Source organism: Blennius ocellaris (assembly GCF_963422515.1).
Source record: "Blennius ocellaris genome assembly, chromosome: 3".
NCBI lineage: Eukaryota > Metazoa > Chordata > Actinopteri > Blenniiformes > Blenniidae > Blennius > Blennius ocellaris.
In genome coordinates this window covers 20,154,837-20,181,567 of record NC_137652.1, presented here as the reverse complement: position 1 = coordinate 20,181,567, position 26,731 = coordinate 20,154,837, and the positions used below count along the sequence as shown (strand labels likewise).

General features: G+C 39.9%; 1 protein-coding gene across 1 annotated transcript; it reads left to right on the top strand.

Moving 5' to 3' along the window:
* Positions 1 to 75: 75 nt before the first annotated feature.
* Positions 76 to 23,561, top strand: LOC308144691 (cell adhesion molecule CEACAM5-like; the record flags this gene model as incomplete). Its single annotated transcript, XM_080515871.1, has 11 exons — positions 76 to 277; positions 2,515 to 2,745; positions 3,832 to 4,080; positions 4,161 to 4,421; positions 5,685 to 5,736; positions 19,723 to 19,828; positions 20,280 to 20,339; positions 21,091 to 21,276; positions 21,704 to 21,820; positions 22,065 to 22,110; positions 23,371 to 23,561. The coding sequence occupies 11 exons, from the start codon at positions 76 to 78 to the stop codon at positions 23,463 to 23,465; spliced, it is 1,605 nt and encodes a 534-aa protein (XP_080371997.1). The 3' UTR covers positions 23,466 to 23,561.
* Positions 23,562 to 26,731: the final 3,170 nt, after the last annotated feature.

Sequence of the window (26,731 nt, the reverse complement as noted above, 5' to 3'; positions counted from 1 at the left end):
CGTTCTAGCTACATCTATCCATCCATAATAGATGAGACAGTGACGGTGGTTGAAAAAGGACTCTGGTTCACTAGAATGAAAGATGATGAGCCTGTGGATCTGCAGACAGAGGCACAGTTTGCAGGTCGGGTGATGTATCACTCGTATGAGAACCACCACACTCTGACAATCAAGGACCTGAGAGAGAGCGACTCTGTGGAGTTCAAGTTCAAGTTCATGACGAACCAGCCAGGTGGACGAGCCAGTGGTTCCCCAGGAGTCACTCTGAAAGTCACAGGTACCAGAGCTCAATCACTCTGATGTTACAACAATACTACAGGAAATGACTCCTTTCAAAAATAATGTTCCACACACATTCAGCTCTTCGGGTGAAGGTGACCATACCAAGTCCAGTCTTGTATCCTACTTGGGCGAGGCTGGAGTGTCAGGGCAGCTGCCGTGTACCCACGTATCCTTTTGTCTGGCACAAGGATGGACTGAAAATGACTGAAGACCAATCGAACGTTCAACAGTACTTCAATTATGCAGACAGCGTGGCCTGTGCTGTGAAAGGTTATGAGAAGTTTCCCTCTCCTTCTGTGTGTGAGTTTACTTCATCAAACAAGAAATTATGCTGTGATTACTTGACTGTTTGATATTTGAATACAGGAAATGCATGCACGACCATGTACTATCAGTGTCTGAACAAATTGTACTGTAGTAATGAATGGGTCGATCAGTGACAGTTTATATTGTCTTCCTCTTTGTAGGCGTCCTCAGACAAGACTGTTACAGAGTGACTTATACAGAAAGGAGCCTCTGTGCTCTCAGGGGCCAAACAGTAAACATTTCATGCACATACAGCAGTAAAGATCATATAGTATCGTCATTCTGGTTCAAAACAAACCCCAGTAGTCAGGAGTTGAAAAGAGTCTCCCGGGATGCAGGTCGTGTTGAAGTCCTGGAGCCAGAGAGAGGACGCTCTATTCTGAAAATCAATGATCTGAAAGAGAGTGATTCAGCAGAGTACCACTTCAAATTCAAAACCAACAGCTTCGAATGGAGGAACAGTTTGCCTGGAACAATGCTGACTGTCACAGGTACTGATGAACACACACATTTAGCAACATTTAGTGATAAGAAAGCTACTACCAGAAACACCATCGTCAAGCTGAAAGACATGGATCGAAGAAAATCTAGCAAAACATTTGCAGGGACTTCAAATTCCATGTTTTTGACTGAGAAAGAGGTTGTTGTGCATGTTAGTGTCCCAAAATAGTTGCTACACAGTTTGCACAACAGTGCAGAAAAAGCAAGTCTCACCATTTGCAACATCATATCGCAAACACAAGCATGGTTTTCATCCACAAAGCACCAGAAAATACCATCATTGTTTCAGAGCAGAGGTGGGGGGCTCTGTAGTGACTCCCTTAAGTTTTCACTAAATAAACATTTTATCTTATTTTTATTTTATTTACCCAGCAGAGTCGTTTTTAAAAGGACTTTTTTATCTCTTGGCTAGACTGGGATTTAAAAAAATGCACAACAACTAAAACAGTTCTAAAATAGCTTTTTTTTTAAATATCTAAAATATTTTTCTTTCTAAAAGAAAAGAAAAATTTAAACGTGGCTTAAAAATTGAAGAATAAATATAGAAAATGACTTTAAAGAAAGAGTCAAAATGGTTAAAACAGCAAATTGTTGAAAAAATGCTGAAAAGGAAGGATGACACCTCTGAAATCAAGTACAAAATAGGCTGAACATGTGAGGAAATATTTACCATCCTGAATTGTGTAATTGAAACTGCACAAATGCAACACGAAATACGTATTTTTTTGTATTAAAACCATATATGAAACTTTTGAAGCTGCGTTAGCCTCATTTTATAGTTTAAACATGTTTTGCAGCTCCAGTTAAAGGAAAGTCCTAAAAACGGCTCTTTTTTCAGACCCCCAAACTAAGATAACCATTGATAGCCAGTATGGGTTTCGTGGTGGTTTTAATTTTCTTTTCCTTTCCACTACATGGGTTTCACACTCATGCTGCCTGGTTTTCCAAGAATCACACATTATTGTTTTTAAACATTATACGAATATGGGTGTCATCAGCAAATAACACTATCTTTCTTTTGTGTATTTTACATACAGTAAAGAACGAATATTGTAGGGGCCCAGCACTGACCCCTGGGGGACACAACAAGTGGTGTCTAAACAAGTAGAGCAGAAACCATCAATATTAACAAAGTCGCTCCTCAACCAATCCAACAACACATTGTCACTGATGCCATACTCCTTCAGTTTATTGAATAACATTTAGCAATTTGTGGCCTTTAAATATTTTTTTTTCGGTACAGGAAAATTCCGATGGTCTATTTACTCTAATGAATTTGTGATTTCCTCGATTAAATCTATGAGTGCCAGTGACGCTGATCTGTTTGTTCTGAATCCATACTGGTTTTCTGCTAGTTCGATGAAGCTCTGTCAAACATCAATGGGTGAATGATTGTTCACTTCACTGTTGTGTTGTCAATTTCAGCTCTGCAGGTGGAGGTGACCATAATAATAAAGGTCCACCAGTTTTACACGGAGGCAGAGCTGAGGTGCCAAAGCAGCTGCAGTCCGGCTGGTCGTACCACTTACGTCTGGTTCAAGAACGGAAAGAAGAATCAGACGCAGCAAACTTCAACATACACAGACAACTTTTATCCCGGAGATGTTGTCTCCTGTACGTTTGATGGGCATGAGGACTACCGCTCTCCACCCATCTGTAAGATTACCTCACTGTGTCGCCCATAAATGTCGAACTGGATCTGTAAAGCACTGGTTTTCCATTCAAAAGTGTCGGGTTTAATACAAGCCGTGGACCCCATCTGTCATGTCTGATGTTTGCAGTGAAGTCGAACAGTGGCAGACACAACCTCATTCACCAACACAGAAAAGAAAAAAGACGTTCTCAGAAAACAAACAAATAAAAAAAAAGTATTACGTGGTTCGTGTTACGTGTTCAAACCCTGGGAACTATCATAATTCTCCAGTGGCACCATTCTCTTGTCATACAGTGACATCGAGTGGTTGCAGACAGTATATGTGTTGCATGACCTGCACAAAAACTGGAAAATAGACGACTTATCATCAGAAAAATATGCTAGCCAACCTGAGTACAGTCCTGAGTAGGAAGCAGATAAATGTCAATATATTGAGCGCACAACTGTTGTCAATAGAAAGAGAGTAACGTCAATTGAAGTTTCAGCAAATATGGCATCGAACTGGCAACACGAACATGGCGGGGGAGCTTCTATGGTGAGGAGGAGACCTTCGTTTACTTCGCTGTGTTCGGTAGTCTGGTTAATGTTGTGAAGGAGTGAAGAAATACAGCAATATGGGTAAGATTGACATCGCCCATCAGTGTGAAGATTGTAAAAAAAAAAAAAAAAAATTTGTCTTGAAAAGTCAAGTATCGATATGCGTAAAAAAAAGGCACATTTTATTTTTTGACAGCGAAGATGTCAAGTTTACTTTTAGCAGCAGTTAACAGAGCAGCTAACACACCGAGGTAGATCACTATTTACACCTGACGTTGACTAAATAAACAATTGCTTTGCTTCATGGAATTCTTTGTTTTGTTGTTTAGGTTCATTCAAATTGTCAATTGCACTTGTTTCCACACTCACTGTTGTAAAGTACCAGTGCAACTCTTTTAATTTTCTCTGATGCGTTCCTCAAAAAGGCATCAAAATCTCATCAAGTATTGTTTTGAAAGTTTGTTCAATTGTTCCCATACGGTGAAAGCAGCAAACTTGAGTTATGAAGTGAGATCAGCAAAATGAACACTATGAACCTCGCTCATCTCCAGATCCTTCAAAGCTTCCCACTCTGTTCGTGAGTCCGTCTGGTGAAGTCGTCGAGGGCGGTTCGCTCAATCTCACCTGTCGCGTTGATGGGGATCCGGCCGCTACAACTACTTTGTACAAGGGGAACCACAGTCTGCGTCTCGGCCCGGCAGGGATTTATAATTTCACCTCCATCAGCTCCGTGGATAGAGGACTCTACCAGTGCAAGTCTGAGGATCAGTACTCGGTATCTCTATTCGTAGATGTGCAGTGTAAGTGAATGTTGCTAAACAAGAAGAGCTATTTTACTGTTTGTGAACAACCATATAAGTAACATATCGCTTTTGTCCAGATGCCCCAAAGCTTCCCTCGGTGTCGGTGAGTTTCTCTGGTAGGACCGTGGAGGGAAGCTCAGTGACTCTGACCTGCAGCAGTGATGCTAACCCAGCAGCTAACTACAGTTGGTACAAGGAGGACGAGGAGTTACTGAATGCACATGAGGATACCTTCACCATCACCGACCTCAGACCTGAACACAGCGGAGGTTACTACTGTGAAGCTCAGAACAGCAGGGGACGTCACAAGTCCACCGTACATCGGATCGCTGTCACAAGTAAGCGGCACTAGTAACTGTAATGTCAATATTTTTGGTAGCACTTTCATGACTGACTGCTTTGAGGAAATTTGTGAGTGTTCAGTGGGTTCAGTGTGTGCAGTATTTAGAACACGCCAACTCGGTTACTATTTTTCTACGCTCCTGTTTTTGAAACTACAACATTTCTATTCTTCTATTATTGTTACATATACATGAAAGATGCAACACAGCAGGTAACATCAGCACTACAAGGTGGCTGACTCTCAGGCATATCCCTCTAACAACGTTTCATTGCAGGTGAAGCTGCAGTTTTTAGCTTCATAGGTAACTTGAAAGTTAATTTTTACTTTTTAATTACTTTGAAGCAAATCAGTCGATGGCGTGATATTATTTTTTTTAAGATCCATTATGTCATGAAATGTCAGGAATTTTAATTGAAGGATGTTATGTCTCTATTTTCATACAATAACACATAGTGCAACACTCACAATAACAATTATTCACAGTTGGACTCCAGGATTTGATATTTGTGCTTCATTATCTTTTAAAGGTCCATGGAAACTTCCAGTGGTTCTGTCGATCTCTGCTGTATGTCTGGGTTTTGCCCTCCTCTTTCTCATTCTATGGTTCAGGTAAGCCGACTGTTTCTCATTGACAGTTTCCTTCTGTTGTACTTTTTTTATTTTTAACCTTCGATCTGCTTTGGCAAATAGCTCTGACTGAAATGGGAAAATTCACTATGTAATTACAACCTCTGACTCTGAACATGCCCCTGGTTTTGAGCATCTTTCCCAATTTTATTTTGACCCAAGTTTATCAACACTAAATCCTTTTAAATAATCTGTCAAATACCTTTGTTTTGGTGGTTCGAATGAAACTAAATTGATATTACTTGAAGACATTGCAGATCACATGGGTTGAATATCCTCGAACTGTGGTACCAAACTCGAGTGGTATGGGGTAAATATATTATCAAAATATGGCCCAGAAACTGTGCATTGTGAAATGTCCTTAGCTATTAAGATACACCTCCACTACTTTATATTCAAGTGAGCCATAATGGTGATACTTTAGCAGCTGGATATCTTCTCAGGTGGCAGAATGGTTTGAGAACCAAGTATAGACTGTAACTGTGATATGTTAGTGCAAGTATAACTTTGATTGCTCTCTTTACTTTTATGACTCCACGTCAGTGAGGTGGAGTTGTACATTTATGTTGGCTTGTGTCTCAATTTAAAAACCTATCGGAGTGTACTATGTGTCTTCATTTTCTTTAACCAGAAGAGAGAGCTCCTCCAAGCAACAATCAGAGAGACCAGAAGCCCCCGGGCAGGTAAGAGGTGTTTCGAGATGTGATGGGGGCCCAGGTAATAGGCAGCCTGGTGGCCACTAAACTCTTTCTTTCCACATATTGATGCCCTTCAACTTGGCTTCACTCGGAGGATTCCCAGCATGTGTTTGTACTCTATCAGGGATTTAAGTCGTGTGGCTAATATCAGTGATGTGGACTGCAGTCTCTAAGAAGCCCCTTTCCAGCCGCGAGACATTCACACCTTCACACCTTCGACTTCCTAGGCATCTTTCGCATATATGGGCGAAAACGCTACTTTTCTGGAAACCCTCAGGCCCTCTGCTACTGCATATGCTCACCACATAAGTAAAGAGCTCGTAAAGAGTTCTTCCACATGCACCAGTTGATGGAAAATTACAACGACGTTTGCCTCCAGAGTGCCATGGCTCTCAGTTCATATTCTTCTGGGACTTGGTAGTTTTAGAGTTCAGAGTCACCTGTAGTCAACTTCGTTGTCTGTTTATGTACTCCAATTGTATAGCGTATTGTTGTCTGCCCACATGTGTGTGGTTCCTTTACAAAAACAACCAAAAGCACCTACAGTGCTCTGCCGCTGTCTTGTAAACACCAACAGGCTTCGTTATTTAGAAAGTTGCCTCGTAATCGTTAACATTTTCTGAAACAAAAATCCCCAAACCATCTAATGTCTCTTGAAGTAAAGTGAGGGTCCTACTGAGTCCTTTAACTTTCACAACCTATATTAGCATCCGGATGACAGCACATTACCAGTTTCTCCTACTGGAAATGTTTTGATCAGCATGAATGCACAACACTGACAAAGGCATGAAAAGATGTAACACGTTTGATGTTTCTACATTAATTTGTAAATGTGTTCAGGAAAGGACAGTGATTGAACCTGAGCAATGTTTGCAGTTGCAGTTCCAGCAGACTGAAAAATTGTCCACTTTACTGATCACATACTTGTCACTTAGAAAACGGAACAAAGATAATTATAACTCCATAAATGAGGAATTTGTAAGCAGCACAAACCAGCACAAACACTGGTTTGTTTTTGGATGTAATTTGACCAATACTACAAAATAGCTGACATTATTTATAAATCTGAGACATTTTCTGGAGTTAGAAATGGAATGTTTTATAGTTATATCCCTAAATCTCAGAACAGTTGGGGAAAAATGGCATGATATGTGAAAATAGAAAATATCAATGCCTTGTTTTATATAGAACAACATATTTTGATAACATTTGTTTACTATATTCTGTTTAGCTTCCAACACGGTTTTTAATCTATAATCATGACAACAGATTTTGATTCATATACTCAATTCATATACTATATTCGATCTTAACAAATTTGAACTTGATTGATATGATAAAGATGGGATTTGAATTAAGTATAAATCGTTTTGCCAAAAATAAACCCTGTGGAACACCACAGGTTGCTTTCGACATTGTGATTTGGTGTTGTTGATTACAACAAACTTTTTTCATATGACTGTTAATTCAATGCTGAGATGTACTGTACCTCTTATACATACTTTAGTGTTCAGGTTTGTGCAACATTAAAAAGAAACAGATCAATTGTGTCAAATGCTTTACGTGAAACATTAAAAATATCCAAAGTGCATATTTTCTTATCTGCTGATGCATTTTAAACAAAGCGTTTGGTGTAACAAAGTATTTTATTGTGGCCAGCAGGGGGAAGAACTTCATTATGCTAGCATACAATTTAGTACAACTGGAGCAGATCCTATCTATTCAAACTTCAACCCGACCCAACTCCATCGATACGAAGAGGAAAATGTTGTTTACTCAAATCCCAGATGCTCCAGTACCACAGGGTGAGAAGCTCTTCACACAGGGCAACTTCAACTGCACATTCAGATTAGTGTAAATTATCAATGCTGCATGTTTAAGCACCTTTTTATTTGGAGCAAACATCAGCATGTTGAAAGTGTTGGATCATCACTACACAGTATTTAATGTTCATATATTTTCTCTACAGTCCAAGTTGTGAAGACGTATCTGCACTTTATGGGAACGTGAACAAAAGCTTCAGTATGTGAAAACATCATTGATGGGCTGTTTCTGCTGAACAGGATGGACTGAACTTTCAAACAGATGTGGAGAAAATACGAGAGAGGAAACCATGACCCCAAGAAATGTATCTGACAATTACTTTTTTTTTTCTATTTTTGTTGGATTATTTTAGTTTTCCATTATTTTGGTTTCTGTTTTTGTTTCATATCTCATATCAGAAATCAAAGCTGACGGATTTATTGTATCTGACACATACTCTTAAAGACTTCCGCAGGAGACCCCCTGATAAATAAAGTCTGTGCCTCCCCCTGGTGGACAATGACTGTTGTATTTGGTAATATCTGTGTTGTATATAAATAAAGTTGAGCTGAGTTGAGCTGAGTTGAATTGAATTGAATTGAATTGAATTGAATTGAATTGAATTGAATTGAATTGAATTGAATTGAATTGAATTGCAGAAGTGATGGAAGCCAATATGAAAAATGAAAACACATTTCCAATGAAAATCATGTGATATAAGATAAAGTTTGGGATCTTTAACCCATCCTCAGGTGAAGTAGTGATACACTTTTGTGCTCTTAAAAGCTTTGTGAGACTCCACAGTATCAGGAGATGGGTTCCTTTTACAAGAGAAATGAGTGTAACAGCAAAACCTGTGCTGCGTGTGTGGGGCCCATTAACACTGCTACTGTGACTTTTTCATTCCGGCTCCCAAGGTGAATCTTCTGATTGACACTTCCGGTAACCCCCTGCGAGTGAGACTGCAGAATACTACAGAGTGCATTACTGCACAACACCTTCGTGGTTAATAGTATTTCTACTCATGGCGCCCTCCGAACTCCATATTCAAATTTTATCATGCCTGGCCATTTAAAGACCCTTTCTTGTTGAAGGCATTGCAGTGTTTCAACATTTGATCTGCAGTGTCACAGTACAGAAGTCAGAAACAGGAAATCAGTAATCTCTCTCACTTACAACATACTTCAAACAACATGAGTCCCGTTTCATCCCTTTAGCATTAAAACTTATCTTTTAATGTCTCATAGACAAGGGAAGTACTGTGGAACTTTTACAAGTACAAGTACTTTTTGCAGTATCGGATCTGATACCCAATACCAGCATCGGTGTGTGTGCATCCTGTTGGAATTTGTTCCTGTGTCCCCATGAATTCCTGCGTGTTCGTTTGATCCGGGAGAGGCAGAAACAGAGTTAATTTCTTCAATAGTGAATTTAATAATCACACAAACAAGAGATTACAAAAATGCATATATCAGATTACATAATGCTTATAGAATGCTACAAAAATGCATATATCAGATATACGAGGTCGGGCCGTTCTTCTTTGCAGACCCAAGCGTGCAGGCCGGGTTTACAACCAAGAAGGGCACAGCTGCAATGCGCGGTTCTGATTTATACATTTGCATACACCAATTCAACTCACATTGGTCAGTTCCTAGTGATGTATGCGTTGCTATGGTGAAATTGCTATTCCTTTGTCGGACTCCAAACGGCTTCAAACTGGTTCTTCTCAGAGCTTGACGTTCTGTGGGACAAAGTGACCTCTGACCTCTTATCTGTCAATCCAATCTTACCTTGACCATGTTTTTAAAAGTGGAGCGCTGAGGAGACATCGCCAACCAACTTGGAATGTCCCAAGCAGTAATTTATAGCTGTGTTTTCCCAACTTGGGCACTGTGAGAAACACCAGCTGTGTAGAAACACAGCTAAATGCAATATGTGTTCAGTTGTCATACACAAAACACATGTTTAACCACTATATTCCCTCAATCCCTAATAATGATAATGTATGACAATAATGATAGTACTCGTGGTAGATTATGATAATATCAGCGGGACAGTTATACTTGTATACAAGTTTGAAAACATAATAATTTGGCGTACCTTTGTTGAAGTATATATAGTTTCTACAGTTCAGAGTGCAGAACACTTTTATTTTAGTGCTCACAGCCGGAAGTTAGTGCATTTTATTGTGGCGAAACGTTACCGGAAATGCAGTAATGTCCTAATTAAAGGTAACGGACGGCTGTGTGGAGCGCGGAGCCGGGGGTGGGTCTCACCGGCAGACGGTATCAGGTGAGCGTGTATCCGTGAGGGAGCAGGGCGCTCCGCACCAGACCGGACGTCCCGATGAAGTTTACACGAGATATCTGCAGGCTGCTCGGCTTAGGAGGCGGTGAGTCCCGCTGCTCCTCCACCAACTTCCACTTTTTAACCGTCATTCATTATTTATTATTTTAGTTGTTTGTGAGTGTTTCCGCGTGTTTACGGCTTAAAGAGATTCATATGACATCTGGACGATATTGTTATTAAGGACCTGGTTATTTCTATGTTTCGGAATATTTAACCTACATTCAATAGTAAATTATCCTCCAGTCCAATATTACACAATGTAAAAATCACAATACTGGTTTTCATCCGGTGTTTCCACCGTGAAAACCAGACATTGGTATTTAATATTACGGACTTTTTTTTATATAATTTCTCTCGTTCAGGCGTTCAGGTTTGCGGGTGCATTTGCTTGGAATGAACCACAAAAACCCTGAAACCCTTGAAAAGGAGATTTTTAATCTGAACAACTTTTTTTTTCTAGTTAAATAAAGGTTAACAAAAAAACAATAGTAAATACACTCTAACACAACATTCGTAGGGACAGACAATTAAGTCCCAGGAGAATATGGACTGGGAGTCATGACGAGGAGGAAAACGTTGTTCTTGTCCATGTGAAGAATTGCTTATAATATAAATTAATTGAAAACTTCACCCCAGGGCGTTCCTGAACAACCGTTTCAACTAAATTAAATAATAAATAGTGTCTGTTAAGAGTCTCGGGCACGTTACACCATGCCTTATACTGACAGTTTGCATTTTACATCCTATGTATCCATTTTAAACATATTCATTCAAACTCCTGAACCCTTTACCCTCAACTGAGTGTAAACAGATCCTGCAAGATCATCGTCAGAGTTAATCGCTGTGTTTGTGCATTACAGCTTCTCTGGGTAAAACATCATCAAACGAGCCACTGCTGGGTGTTTCAACCCCAAGCTGCTGTTCTTCTTCCGAGAACATTTCACATTTCCAATATCTGTCAGATCTTCAGTGATTCTGTTTTTGAAGCCACTGATGTGGTGAATGTGTGACACTGATGAATCTGGACTGAAGGGTCGTATTGCTTGGAGAAGTCCTCATACATTTCGCTCAGATCAATTAATTTTTTTCTTCTGTTTTTTTGAATATTTTAGATATCACACTCAGTGTAGGAGTACTAGATTAGAAATATAAGGGCTGAAACAAGTGTGGGAAATGCAGTTTCTCACAGAAACTCAAGTTGAGCTGTACAGTACATCAACAGCTCTAAAAAAAAAACAGGAACTCAGAAACACACCAGCAGCATTTCTTGTGGAAAGTTTACATTTCTGACAATACATTTATGGTAACCTATAATTTTAGATGCCATGCAGTATGTATTTCTGTCCCAGTGATTTCACAGTACTTTGTAGTTTGTTGAGCTGCTCCGAAAGCATTTCGGATTGATTGGATTTGATAAACAGTAACTATTCTTAGCCTATATCAAGGTGTACTCACACTCAAATGACTGCAGGTATTAAAAGCAACCAAAGCTATTTGACTGGCAAAGTAGCTGCTTAGCAGCCACATAGAAATGGACAAAAACTGGTTTGACCACAACAGCAGCTTTTAACTCCATGGTCAACCCTGGATGGAAAAGATTACTCACATCCTGAAAGAAAGGTAACATTAAAATGTTACTGATATCCCAACCATAATAACTTTGAGGCATTTCTACAACAGAAGCTGTAAACGTATACATTATGAACCATGACACTAGAGCATGAAAAACCTTTTAGATACGCTCCGCAAATGCAAACTGTGAAAATCTACTTTTGATGTAAACCACTGTGATTTTCCTGGAAGAAGCCCTTGTCTTTTTAAAAATTAATAAATGAATAAAACAAAGGTCTTAGTGTTGGTGAACCTCCTCTTGCAATCCTTTCCACATCGAATATGGAAAGAAGCACTCATCTCCTAATATCAATTGCCCCCATTGAAAGAAAATGCACCAAACAGTTTCCTGTTGTCTTTTTAAGTGCATTATTTTGCACTCCATCCAACACTGTGGTGAAATCTTTAAAGGAAGGACAGACTTTCCCACTGTGAAGCATTAGATAATGCTCTCATTGTTCAGGCTGTGACAAATAACCAGCGCCGAGAGTGTGTTTGGTTTTCCTCACATAAGACGTGATAAATATGTTCTTCTGTGGGCACGTTGTGTCGACTGAGAGCTACAGGGATCGACCCGGCTCACAAGTAAACAAGCAATGAAAATCAAAGCAGATAGCTGATATGTCTCCAGTGTGCTTATAATTTTAAGAGTAAAGACAACAAGGCAATATCCCTCGTGTCAAAATGGGATTTCATTCAGATTTATAGGAAAATTAGCAACATATTAAAGTTAATGAACCTCAATGAAAGAATCACGATTACGTCTATTTTTTTAAATTATCTTTCTTTTACAATCCAACATGGAGCACTTCTCTGTGCGTATTAGATTGGGAATTTACATGTCACTGAAGCAATTCAAGTCTACTCTCAGTGCTCTGCTACAGGCATGGACCTTGTGTTTACTATATGCATATAATACTCAGACATATTTGGCTTTTGGGTTACATTTATTGAAAACGTAAAATGTTCATACTACAGTGAAATTATATCATGGCAACAGACCGTTTCATTAGAGACGTCTGTCCGTATGAATGTGTCTGTACTCATCATTGTCATTGTTTATCTCTCTGCACACCTGTGCTAAAAACAACCAATGGCACTTGTGACCTGGCATGCGAACTACATCATTTTCAGCATTTCTACAGTATCTTTGTGAATAGATATCGTTTTAAGAACGTTGCTGTTTAAACCCAGGTCGTTTCTGAAATGAAAACGTGAAAACAATGTGTTTTCACTCAAAAAGGTGGTCGTGTAAACGGGGCCTGAAAATCCGGAGATGTAAAGCCCTGACTTATCATATTGGTTATATTAACAGAAAACAACTTTCTTGTGTAATTTAGGTTCACGGGCAGTTTACACATCCTCTGTGTTCTTCCAACAAAGTCACAAAGTGTCGGCAGAAATGTGACATACATGTGCCATACGTGACACCCTTCCTCACATTTTGCTGCACTTGTATCATCCTCCACTTGTGGACTCCTGCTGCAGCGCGAGACGCCCCACTTTCTGCTCTAACGAACGCCTACATCCTAAATATGGTCTCTTCCTGCCATCTTCTTCTTCCCCACATAAATTAGGTTTATTTCACATTAGTGTGAGTTTCCTACAGTGTCCATCATACCTCGTGTCCTCACACTGTCTCACTGGGACACGGTGTCATTTTACAAGAACACTGACACTATAATGTGCAGAAAGAATATTACAATTATATATATGTATGAGTGTGTATATATATATATATATATATATATATATATATAAGTCTTTGAGCAAGACTCCGTTCTTTCTCTGTCAGCCTCATTTATATATTTCATGAAGGTATGTTGATGGTGCACATAATAACGTTTACTCAGTCACCAAATGAGAGAGACATTGTGCAGTCACTTGGAACTTTTTCATATGCATGTCAGACGTCAGACAACCTGTTGGAGGTTTTACAAGCACGCGGATCAGGTATCCCAAATATTAACAACAACCCAATTTAAAGCAACACACCTGTACTGTTTCAACAAAGCACAAAGCTCATCTAATATCAGTCAAGTTGGCGAGTGAGTCAGCTCTTTTGTTCACATGGGATGGGAAGAATCTTTTCATGAGTCACAGCAGAGAAACTTTCACTGCCCACGTCAATCAAGCTGTTTACTGTCTTGGGTGTGGCACGTCTATGACACTTAAAGAAAGCATGAACACCCAAAGAGTGCTCATGATCCAGGTTACTGGCTAGATAATGATTTATTTTGTATATCTCTTTCGCTTATTGGTAAAACTGTAATGTAAATACTCAAAAAGCGCAGACAATGTGGGGCTTCCTGTTTTGTCATAATAACGTAATAATGATCAATAGTCGTTACAGAGCATGAGGGTGAATCTTGGGGATCTGAGGATTGCTTTTTCCAGCATTTATTTTCCAACTGATTTCTGAGAAGAAACAGCAAATAATTGGTGGGCTAAACTAGTCAATACATGATTGATTTTCATCACTGCTTATTTTTTATATAATTAATTTGTTCCACAACATATACAAAATGCATGAATAAAAAAATGCATATAAATCTATACTCAATGTACACATCCCTATGTAAACATACTTAAACATATAACACATGTTTGAACTTGAAAGTCAGAGAAATTAATTAAACAATTCAAATGTCATTTGATAGGCGCTCGTTTCAAGAGTCCTCACACTGAATGAGATTTAAAATATTGATTATTGATTAAAGCCTCTAATATTAATCAATGTGTGACACAGTTAACTGTGGAGTTTTCTATCATAATAAAACATCACTATTAACCGAGGGAACAGAGCGGATGTTACAGTGAAGGAGTCTATTCCAGTCCATCATAAACCTGAACGGCCTGTGGACAGCATGTCAGAGTGTGGGAGAAAGAACAGTGATCTGAGGATAAAGGAGCCTCTCTGTGCTCTGAAGCAGTCTGTGTATTTGACCCTCCTCCAGCCGTCCTGCACAGTTTCTTGCATGATCAGAGTGGTTATAAAAGGTTCATTTTAGTTGTAGCAGTTAACGGTCTGAGAACAACGCTAAGGGGCAGAAACACATACTCGGAGCATGTGGCTGCTGGGACTCTATTCATCACTGCCTTTATTTGTTTGAACAAACTCAGTGAGCCTTCTCCAAAAATGACCAATCTGATGCTATATTTACTTCTTGTACAGCTTTGATTTAAGTTGACTGCTTTTCTTTGCTTTTGTCTGTGTGATTGTTGCCTATTAACCAGGTGTGGAGTAGTGTGGGTAATCTATAATAATGATTCTCAGATCAGTTCGAGATTTCTTGTTTGTCTGGTCTGAATTAATGAAGGTATTTCAAACCCATTTATCAATTTATTTGTTGTATTGTACAATTAGAGCAGGACTAGTTTTCTGGGAAAGCTTGGACTTTGATTAGAAGTACATACATTTTTAGACATAGGAAGATCATTGTGAGTCTTGTTTTGAAAATAGCTTGCCTCTGTGGCCACCCCGAGGCTATGAGACGCTTCATGTCAAAACAAGCAGCCTGTGCTAATCCAATCGCATCCAAAACTTTGAGAAAAACACTGCTTAAGAGGCATGTTGTAATTGTGTGCAGTTGACTTTTTCGATGTAGATCAGTTTCCAATGGTAACAGTTTGGATCCTTTCAAGATAAAGGTTGGGAAGCACTGTGTGGGATCACAGTAATAGTGTTCTGTTAGAGTATGAAGCCTACATGATATCAACTAAACACTGATTACATAATCGAATCAAATCACATCACCAAAGAAATATGTTAAAAGGATGTAATCAGAGTAAAGTCCTCCGGAAGTTGGAGTTCTATTAGCCGTAAATCTATGTTTATCTGTGACGAAAGCTTCACGTTTTGTTGGCGGTTTTCTGTCGAGGAGTGAAAGAGCAGGCTGTGGTGCAGGAACAGTCTGTAATATGTATTTGCAAAGATCTAGGACCTTTGGAACAATCTATACAGTGTATTGTTCTGTATTACTTGTACAAAACAGACCTCGGTGTGTCTTTGGAAACTGCACCAGATGCCAGAGGAAAGATGCCAGCACTTCTTGATCTTGTTTATAAATGGAAATGTCTCCCAAGGTTGAGCTTCAACTTGCATTTGGGTCTCTCTGCGTGGATCTTTCACAGAAGTGTTTCTGAAGGCATTTTCTCAATTTATTTGTTTCCATGAGTGTTGGCTCTCACCCCCACTTGTAGGGATTACTCCAGACTGTGTGTGAAATAAGTGGAACTTGTACTATTTTTATGTAAGTAGTAAAGAGCTATCATCTGAAGTTAGATTTCACACCCCATCACATTCTTTCTTTTGGAATGGCACAGCGAATAAGCCTTAATTAATCTTGAATCTTCTAGTTAGCCCTCACTTATTCTTGTTTTCTGACCGGTACATTGTGGAAACAGGAAAGCACATTTTTAAAAATGTGAATCCATTGATATAGATACCGGTATCAGGCCCGATACTGCACAAAGTACTCATTACAGATTCCCGATACAACCCAGTGAGTATTACATTATGTCATGCTACGCAGAAGGGCACGAGTGACGTCCTCGTTTTGGAGATTCTTAAATGTTATTGATAATGACAGAAGTTAAACAGACTGTAAATAAAAAAAAAGAAAAGAAAAGTGGTATCAGTTCATCCCGAGTTGAAAACGCTTGTTTTTAGCCTGTAATATAGTTGTGTGTTAAGAAGAAAGCAAGAAACCCAAAGGGTAGCCCGTCCAGCAGAACTGACAGCCAGATGTCACAGCATGTGGTTTTCATAACAGTAACACATATTTTGGTCAGTGAGGAGTAACCACACTTTGATAATAAAACACATCACCGTGACATCAGATATGACCCACGGTTTTCACTGAAAGGAAAGATGTGCCAGCTCGCTGAGGCCGAACAGATCAAGCATGAGCTCAAATGTACGCGGCGCTTCTCGGCATGTGGAAACCTGCCTTCAAAGAGGCTTTCAAAGTCGACACAAACAATTCCATTCTGTTAAACCTGCTGAATAAATATGGCAGACCTCAACTGGATAAAGGCCATTTCTAGATCTTCCCAGTATGCATGTATCCATAGAGGAGTCACTCAGCCGCGCAGCAGTCACCACATGACGGCACAAACGTAACCATTTAATCTAATCATGCTATCGGACGAACACCAGAACATTTCTAAATAGATCCCTTGAGGAATTCTGCTCATGTTGGTGGAGGCAGCCTGGATTTAAGCTAAAACAGTCTGGGATGGAAAAAGTTATCAGGATTCCCTTGAATACCCATGACTGTATTCTCCCATTGTTTCTCTATTAATATAACTTTTTGAGAACTGCTTACATTCTCATAACAGGGAGAACATCGAATGCTCATAAATGTTGCCTTATTATCATTAAATGTCGTAATTTTAACTTTCGGTAGCGTATTAGTGGCTGTGGTCGGTTGCTAGAGCGCTCGTCTCCCAATCGGAAGGTTGCAGGTTCAATTGCCATGTCTGGCTGTCTCTCTGTCAAATCGTCCTAGGGCAAGATGCTGAGCTATTGGAGTGATAGTGCCTTGCATGGCTGCAGCCTCCAATGGTGTGTGAATGGGTGGATGTGATGAGCCATCACACAGCCCCAAAGCTCGAGAAGACATCCTGTTGCCTGTGGTGAATGTGGTCTTGTAATGATTCTGGTGATTATAGAGCACCATTTACAAAGAAGTAAAAGAAATTAATGAAGTACAGAAAAGCTTTACAAAGAAAGCAATATATTAATGAATACATTAAAATTTTAAAAGAAATGAAAGAAACACATTAAAACAAGTAATGAAGAATCGTAATCTAGAGATCTTTAAGTATTTTACTGAGTGTTGCCCACAACCACGAACCATACGACCTACTTGTGAATTATGATTCATTGCATGTTCCTGAAATAAACTGTGGTAAAATGAAGCCTGTGGCAGAAATGTCATAAGACAACATGTTTATGTATTTCCAAACAGGATAGCTCACAGTATGTGCAGTACAAATGTGTCTGTGTAGAAGAAGCCTCCCTCGACCTTGAAGCTTTAAAACATTCTACCTCACAAGAGCTGGTAGTTTCAGAGTGTTTCACACAGAAAGATGATAAGATAAGACATTTCATGAAAACAAGATCACTCTCCAGCGTGCGCCACTGACATGACATCTGGTTTGCTGACTGACTCTTTTATTGCTCCAAGGACAAGCAAATACACCCTTCTCTCAGACTGCTCTGCAAGCAGCCGAATGCAACAGGGAAATAGTCTGCTCTGAGACCCCATTTGCATGAGTTTAAAGTGAAAACATATAGTTTTGTCGTGCACAGCAACATTTTGAAAATGCAGTGAAAGTTTTGTGTTTTCACTTTAAATCATTGTCTTGTAAACAGGGCCTTAAGGTAGCCAAGGTGACGCTTCCAGTTTCAGTGAATCCCGAAAGATCTTTTCCCAATTTGGGACAATTACCCTCGTTGATTTGCGTTGTGTAAAAATAGAGCTAAATTCACAAACTTTAGCTTTGTTTTCCAGTGGCCCTGAGCACTTTTGTTTGTGCTTTCGCTTGAAATCGCTCTCGTGTAAATGGAGTCTTAGAACTGACCTGTGATTATGATTTTGAGCTGGTACCTGTGTAGAGACTGACCATGTGACATTTAAATTTGGCAGGATATTAACAAATAATGTCTCAGCCAAACCATATTCTGCTTTCTTGGCCTGACTACTCAAACAGTCATTATTCAAGGTTGGTGTGTATGCAGGCTGTACTCATATCGTCCGCGAGGCTAAAATGTAATCAGTGCTGGTTAAAAGTTACCAAACTGATGAGAACTCCTCCATAGAAACGGCTGTGGCAGTATTTAAAAGAGTCCATGTCATATTCTTTGTGTTCAACTTCTGTCATCCTTCTTGTGCAACAGCATAGAAGCAAAGACACATACGTCTCTATCATTTTATAGCTTGATGACAAGATGTATTCTTCAACATTTTTCATGACTTGGTTAAATCAACTTGAATCAGGTTTTATGTCTTTGAAAGTTGGACAAATCTCCAAACTTTCTTACCTTTTTTTTCTGAATTCTCACGTTGAAAAACGTTCATCATTTTGTAAGAGCTTTAACATGCATTTCAGCAGGATTCACAGATTGACGCTTGATTTATGAGACTAATAGTCACCATCAATTTCAATTTGTGCTCTTCAACTGGGTGCAATTTTGTTGAGGATTCTTTAACACATTCAGAATAAGAGCTGCTACTAATGAACACTTTGATCGTTGCCGTCCCTCCACTACCCATCTATCCATCTGTGCATCCACTATGATTACATGACTCACTCTGGAAAGATTCATAGTATGTGAGCCTGAGGTTGTTTTTGGATTGCACACACCTTACTGCAGGTTGGTTTTAAATGTTAATTGTTAACTGGTCTGTAAGCAAGACTTCATTTAAATGGCAAAGCTTGCACAGTCTCAACAAGACTGTATTGATTAACCAGTGTTGTAGATCGGGAGGGATTTTGGTTCTGCTGTTGCTTGTTAAATACAAAGAAATAGATGCGTGAAGATCCTGTTTAGTGTTACTTTTTAATGGATCTGTTAACTGATCAGCTGAGCGTGAAGTGATCTGATAGCGAGTCTCAGGGCTTTAAGCCAATAATTTACTTTGAACTCTTTGTGTGGTTTTAAATATCTTATAAATCTTTAAACAGAGAATTATTCAGTCTAAATGAAATCATGTGCAAAACTGTGGGAAATTTCTTGAATGCTTCCAGGCGTTGAGCTCTATTCCTGTCGGGAGGCCTTTGGATATTTCAGGCATGGTGAACTCTTGGCCACCATATCTGATGAGGCGAGGATGGATTCTCGTCTTTCCAAAACACACACACCACCTGAAGCCAAGCTCACGTCCACTTAATCTGCATGTGCAAATCTCTGCATTAAAAGCAGGTATGCTTTCTTTGCAGTTGAATGGAAATCTAATAAAAGTGTGTTGACAGGTGGACCTGGAGAGGAGAAGATGGAGGTTCAGGATGGAGCTCTTGACGCAATGGACAGAAGAAAAGATCAAGGTTTATCTGAGGTAAAGTGGAAGATAAATCCACAAAGTCACTTTGGGTCAAATAGAAGAGGCTTTTTCTAGCTGATGATCGAGCTCAACGACAAGTGATGGGGAGTTTCAAATAAAGGCGACATGATGTGATTGCGATTCGTCTAAGAAGTGATATGTTCCAGCGTCTGGAGCAGGCCGTGCTGAGCAACGAGGAAGGTTTGGATGAAGAGGAGAAAACAAGGAGGAGAGCTGAAAGGAGGCGAGCCAAAAGAAAAGTCAGTGAAAACTCACACCGGCTCACGCAGTCATCAGGTCACATGTGATGACTCAAAAACAACAAATAAAAAGCCATGACACACACACACACACACACACACCCACACACACACACACCCACACACACACACACACACACACACACACACACACACACACACACACACACACACACACACACACACACACACACACACACACACACACACACACACACACACACACACACACACACACACACACACACACACACACACACTGTCTCTGAATTGACTCATTGGGTATGATTGTTTCATGACCACACCTCTCTGTCACCTCATTTCACCTTCACCGTCACCTCCACACCTCCTCCCCTCCTCCCCTCCTCCCCTCACTGCCTCCCTATATGTGTCTCTTGACATGTCTGTCCACATGCGTCCACAGCCATCGTGTCTATGTTTCTCCTTCCAGAGGCAGAAAGAACGCAGGAAGCTGGAGAAGAGTGAGAGGACGGAGGACGCTTCGGAGCAGGTGCCTCGCTTCCTTCTTACTTTCTTTCTCCTTAAAGTGCTTGGTTTAGTTTTATTCTCTCAGACAGGTGAGCAGCTGTCACACAGTCACAGTTCATTAGTTACACCAAGCACTGAATCATTAAAGTATTCATCTGAGCTGCTGCTTGGGCAGTCCACCCCCATGAAACTAATGTTCCCCTTGCAATTTGGTGTCCGTTCACACGACAACGGTGAAATCTGTGAAAATCTAAATCTGTTTCAGGTATTTTCTGAAGAATGTGACACTTATTATGCTAAAGACAATAATATTATACCAATAATTATTTATAATAGTTAATGCCTAGTGCTAAAATAGAGTGCCTTTTTTTTCAGATGCTGAAGTAATGTCTGGCCATCAGAACAAGGCCATTCATTATTAAACCTGCTGAAACCGGTATTATACAGTCGAGGACACAGATAACTCCGGAAAAACAAGGATCTTCCCCAAATTCTTTTACACACCTTAAAAACCTGACAGGCTGATGGGGGATCTTTTCTTTCCAATTCAGACAATTACGTAAAGCCCAGCGTCTACATCCCAGTCATGGGTTTTGCCAACACCTGGAAGAAAACTGTTTCCCTGATTGATTTCTACTTTGTTCATATAAAATGAACTAAAACAAAGAGTGCTTACCAGTTACGATGATGCTCGAGGTTTTGAATTGTTTCCCTTGTAGAGGAGCTGTATTCAATCTGGTCTTTAGTTTCAGTCACATTTGAACTTGTCACAGGACGAGGAGGTCACCGGAGCGACGTTGGAGAGTGACAGCGAAGAGGATATGAAGGAAAACAGTGAGGAGAAACAAGAGTGGACTTCTGCTCAGTCCAGAAACAGATGCAGCTCGCAGTCTGCCCCGGCTCTCCTGAACACACCCAACAAGAGCGATCAGCACCTGACCAACAGGAGCCCTGAGGAAGTGGGTTCACACCAGACTGGCTTTCCCGCTGCAAATTAAAAATAAATTCATAAATTCTATTCAACTGATTGAGGTCAGCACAACACAGCAGGTTGATTGGTTTGACTGTCCTGTAAAGGAGGAAAATATCCAACTGGAACCAACTGAAACATTATATGTCTACAATATCTACGATGCCCGATGATCCAAAGGTGGAGAAAATCCAGAATACATCTCACCCTGCTGATATGCAGCAAGAGCTTCTTATGACACCTTTGTTCCAGAGTTCGGAGGTCTTCATTCAAACACAAAATACAAATACAGTATTTGTATTTTTTACATTGCTCACAGCACAGTGTTGCTTAATTTCAGATTCAATGTATTTCTAGCGTCACATCAAACGGGAAGGATGAGATGTTTCGTTGTGTTTTGTGTCGTTGTGTTTCAGGAACCGGAGTGGGACATCAGCTGTGCCTTTGTAGCGAACGCTGCCAGTAACATCAGGCTGAAGGTTCTGAAGAGCAGAACAGTACAGAACAAAGAGAATGAGGCCGGGGGCGCTCAGGTGCACACACACACACACACACACACACACACACACACACACACACACACACACACACACACACACACACACACACACACACACACACACACACACACACACACACACACACACACACACACACACACACACACACACACACACACACACACTTTTCTAACAGGTCAACTCAGGCTGCTGCTCACTATTTAGTTACAGATGTGAAAACCAGAGAAATCACTGAAATGTTTTTTTTTTTTTCCAGATGGAAAGTACAGAAGAAATGAAGAGGAGAGGAGAGTCTCTGGCAGGTGCTTTATTTTTCATTCCCTTTAGAAATATTGCGCTTCTATAAGATGTAAAGCTCTCTTACATCAAGTTGAAGTTAATTCTACCTGTAATGAATGTGAACCAGGACCCTCAGAGGTTGACGGAGCAGCTTCAGAATAGTGGTTAGAACCTTTGTTCTGTGAGAACATCCCAGGAAGTTCCAATCTGAGCTTCAAGAACTGTGTAGAGTTTGTATGTTCTCCCTGTGCATTCAAGAGTTTCCTCTGGGTACACTGGCTTCTCTCCACAGTCCAAAAACTGGCATGGATTTGAAGTTGAAGTGAGACGTTATATTGTCATATGTACAAGTGAAAACATGTTTCCCTGCACAATTAATTTCTTACTCTGCTGTCCACAGAGAATGCCAACATTGAAACGTAACTATATTCAAAATAGTATATTTAAAATGAGTAAAGAGTGAGAGAGCAGTGCCATTTATCTTTAAATGTTTAGCATAATTTCCAGCACAACTGATCTTTTTTTTTTTATCATCATATTGGTTGCTGTATTTGAGAATTAAAAACAAGATAGCCATTTTGATTTCTCTGAGATCTAGTGAAAGCTACAGGGAGCCACTACACAGGATCTAAAGAGCCACGTTTGGCTCTAGAACAGCAACGTTCAGGCTCCTGCTCTGAATTAAAGTCAGCTATGAATGATGCTTCAGAGCATCGTCGATAAGGACAGTTAGCTAAACATGCAGAGAAAATACGGCAGGTTCAAAGTTTGTTGATAAAAATCAGATGTTAGTGTTTCTGTGAAAAAGGTTTCTGCGGAAGAGCAGCGGTGTCACATCTGATAGTCTGTGGTCTCGTTATCATAAACTCTGATAACCTGGAAATATAACTTAAAAATAACAACTTAAAGCTTAATCGTGGTGTGTGTGTGTGTGTGTGTGTGTGTGTGTGTGTGTGTGTGTGTGTGTGTGTGTGTGTGTGTGTGTGTGTGTGTGTGTGTGCGTGTGTGTGTGTGTGTGCGTGTGTGTGTCTTAGCGATATCAAGGGGTGTCAAACTAGCCTGCAAGAGGCTCCAATCTGACCAAACCACCAAATAAATTGTAAAAACTGCAAAAAAAACATTAACTTTTTCAACAGTTTATTCCGTGGGAATTTTAAATAACATGCATGTAGAAGGTTGCATAATACACCAGCTGTAGAATATATATATATATTTTTTTACATTTCATTGTATTTTGCACTAAATGGTTTTTAAATATAGAAACATGTCCGATCCTTCTCCAGTCCAGGGCATCCAGATGTTCGAGCAAGGCCGGTACAGCCAGGCGGTGGACATGTTTACTGAAGCCATGTCGTGGGACCCGAACGACCACAGGTGAGCTGTCTGATCCGTGTGACGCCTGATCGCTCCCCCAACACTTCCACGTTTCCTTCGCAGCTGTGTCACTCTCTCTTCCATCTTCTGGTCCTCCAGGTTCTATGGAAATCGGTCGTACTGCTACTGGTGTCTGGAGCAGTACTCCTCAGCACTGAGCGATGCTCAGAGGTCCATCCAGCTGGCTCCCGATTGGCCGAAAGGACATTTTCGTAAGGGGTGTGCTCTGATGGGGTTAAAGGTCAGCACTTCATGTAGAAAAACAAATAATACATTGAACCAAGAAGCAATAGTTTGGTTTATTTTTCACAATATGATATGTTGTTATTATTTATATTAGCTGTCTGTATACTTTGGCAATAGAAATATGTCTTCTTGAGCTAAATTAGATTATTTCAATTTGAAATATACCTAATTGAGGCATCATCATTTATTCACATGTCTGTTTAAAACACAATCACACAGAAACAATGAAAATACTGGAAAGTAATAGATTTTTCAGTAAAGAGGCAAAAACTTGCATTTTTCGTATAAATAACAAGACATTTCAGTTTCATCATTATCCACTGACACGTCTGTATATGCATAATCCTGAGCTGTTGTCACTGTTCGATCACTGGTTTTGCACTCCACTTCCAATTAAATGCAAACACTTTTCTGAAATAAAAAACACAAAAAGGATATTCAATTGAATCGTCCACATGAGACTCACTCCACACTTTGAAAACTGCGTGCATCTGTGTTACAGCGATACCGCGAGGCGGAGGCGGCCATGGAGCAGGTACTGAGGCTGGATCAGCACTGTCGGGAAGCTTCCAGTAAACTCTTCACCTGCCGGGTCCTGCAGCTCATGGTGAGGAGCTTCACTTTCCTCACAAAATGCCTTGGTCAAGTTTGTCGCACATGAAACCAAAAGAAAAAAAAAAATATCAGTGTTTCTCTCCGCTCAGCAAAACTTAACGGCGGTTTATTTACATCTTTGATTATAAGAGCTGCAAATATGTTTTTCCCAAGAGATCAGGTCAGTAATGAGTAATTTGGAGCTCAAATGTACCAAAAATGTGCACGAGGAGGTCCGACTCTGTTCACCATTTGTCCAGCAGACAGTCCGAGCTGAGATTGTTTCACATATCTTGGTGTCGATCTTTTTCTTTTATTTATAATTGTAGGCGATGGGGTTTGAGGAGGAGCAGAGTAAACACCTGCTGGACAAGTTCTCTACCATTCAGGCCGTCATCAACTCACCCGAGGCTCAAAGTAAGGACCTGATGTGATACTACCTATGTCCAACAGAGGGCAGCATTTTGATTGACTGAGTCGTTGTGTGTGTGCAAAACTGACAGGAAGACTGAAGAACCAGACAGTGTTAATGTGTCAATAAGAACCTTAAAATAACACAAACAATTTAACATATTGATGATTTATTACATTACATTGAGTTACCGTCATATAATTAAATACCTAAATAATTGCTGGAATAAAAACTGTAAATACATACATGACATTAAGAAAGACATGCATTATAATTTACCAAGATATACACTGATTTTGAAAGGACAGAGTAGAAATTAATAGATATAAAAAGACATGCACTCATACCACTTTTTAAGTGTTGCTACTGTTCAGGTGGCTGCTTCATGCTGCAGCCTTTAACTGGAATACTGCTTGTAATTTTTAATATACCAGTTTTCTGTTTTCAAAAATCATTTTTATCAAAATGTTATTGACTCTATTACATTTTTTTTCTGGTCTGACTTGAAGCGAGAAAGACGATGACACAGCAGGAGCACACGGGGTAGGTCATCTGGCTTTATAAAATCCACATTGAGGCTCTGTTTACATGACAACAGATTCCGAGTGAAAACACAAAACTTTTATCGCAGTTTGGGTAGGGCCGTGCAGTAAAAATATATTAATCAAATTTGTTCCTAAAAAAGATATTTATTTTGCAAATTCAAGTTCCTTGTGGGTTTCTGTAGTTGCTGTTGCACTTTTGCTTAAACCTGGGTTAAAGCTTGAATTTGTTTAATGATGGAGATCATTTACTGTTTATTTTGGGATTTTTTTTCTTTTAAATATGGATTTTAACTCTGAGGACAAACAGCAATAAACTTACACTTCTGACAATATAATAGTAAATAGTTCTGCACATGCATGAACAAATGTACAATAACAACAATGTTTCCTCCGGAGTGTCCTGACTCCATTGTCCATATTCTCCTGGGACTTGGTAGTTTTATAGTTGACAGTCACTGGAATAGCAATCGAACTTTCTGCACTGTCCATATGGACGTCTGTGTACTCTCATTGTTAATGTTTAGAGCATATTCTTCTCTGCTGAATGTGTCGGTAGTTTTATTACAAAAACAAACAACAGCACCCACCAGTGGCACAAGATGAAAACGACATAATTTTCAGTGTTTCTGAAACAAAAAACATTTTCACGTGAAACATTGTCGTGTAAACGGGGCATCCGCCGCTTTCAAAAAGGAGGCCAAAACCTGCAAGGAAGTAATTCATGTTGTTTGTGTGTGTTTTTTTAAACATCTATCCAATGTTGGGTTTTTTTTCCTCTTCTTCCACTTTTCCACCTCGCAGAAGCTGCCGCTCTCTCTGGGTTGGAAACATCACAGTGGAAGTGACTGAACAAGACCTCTGGGATCTGTTCAGAATGTAAAAACAAGCCTTTCTACATCGACACCCGCATCTGTTCTCATTGTGTGGAAAAGCAGCAGTCACAGTCCTTTAAATATTGTTACGGCCGGCTCGTAACAAATAAGGAAGCAAGACCTGGTGTCAAATGCAAAGCAAATTCAAAAATTCAGATCATCAGAGCAACCGGCAACCTGCACACACTGAGAGAAAGCCAAATGTATATAAGAACACACAGTCATGCTAGGTCTACTTCATCTGGTTCCATGTTATAATTCTCAGCAGTCAGCTGCACTGACAAATCCATCTGAAAGTATCACTGACATCCAGATAACAGTAACCTGCACTTAAAAAAATGGAGCAATCCAACAATCACCAGGAGAAAAGTGCCTCCAAATTAATCAGCTACACAGGAGGAGGTAAGAGAGTTGTTTTAATCTGACGGTGATTGGCGCAGCTGAGACATATAATAATAGTCAGTGAGAGCAAAATAAGAAGATGGGGAGCAAGACATCACCCAGACTGCCTGATTCAGAGAGTAAAAAACAAACCGACCCCAAAATCTGTCAGTGTAAACAAAAAGTGGAGAGATATGAGATGAAGACCAGAGGGGCGATA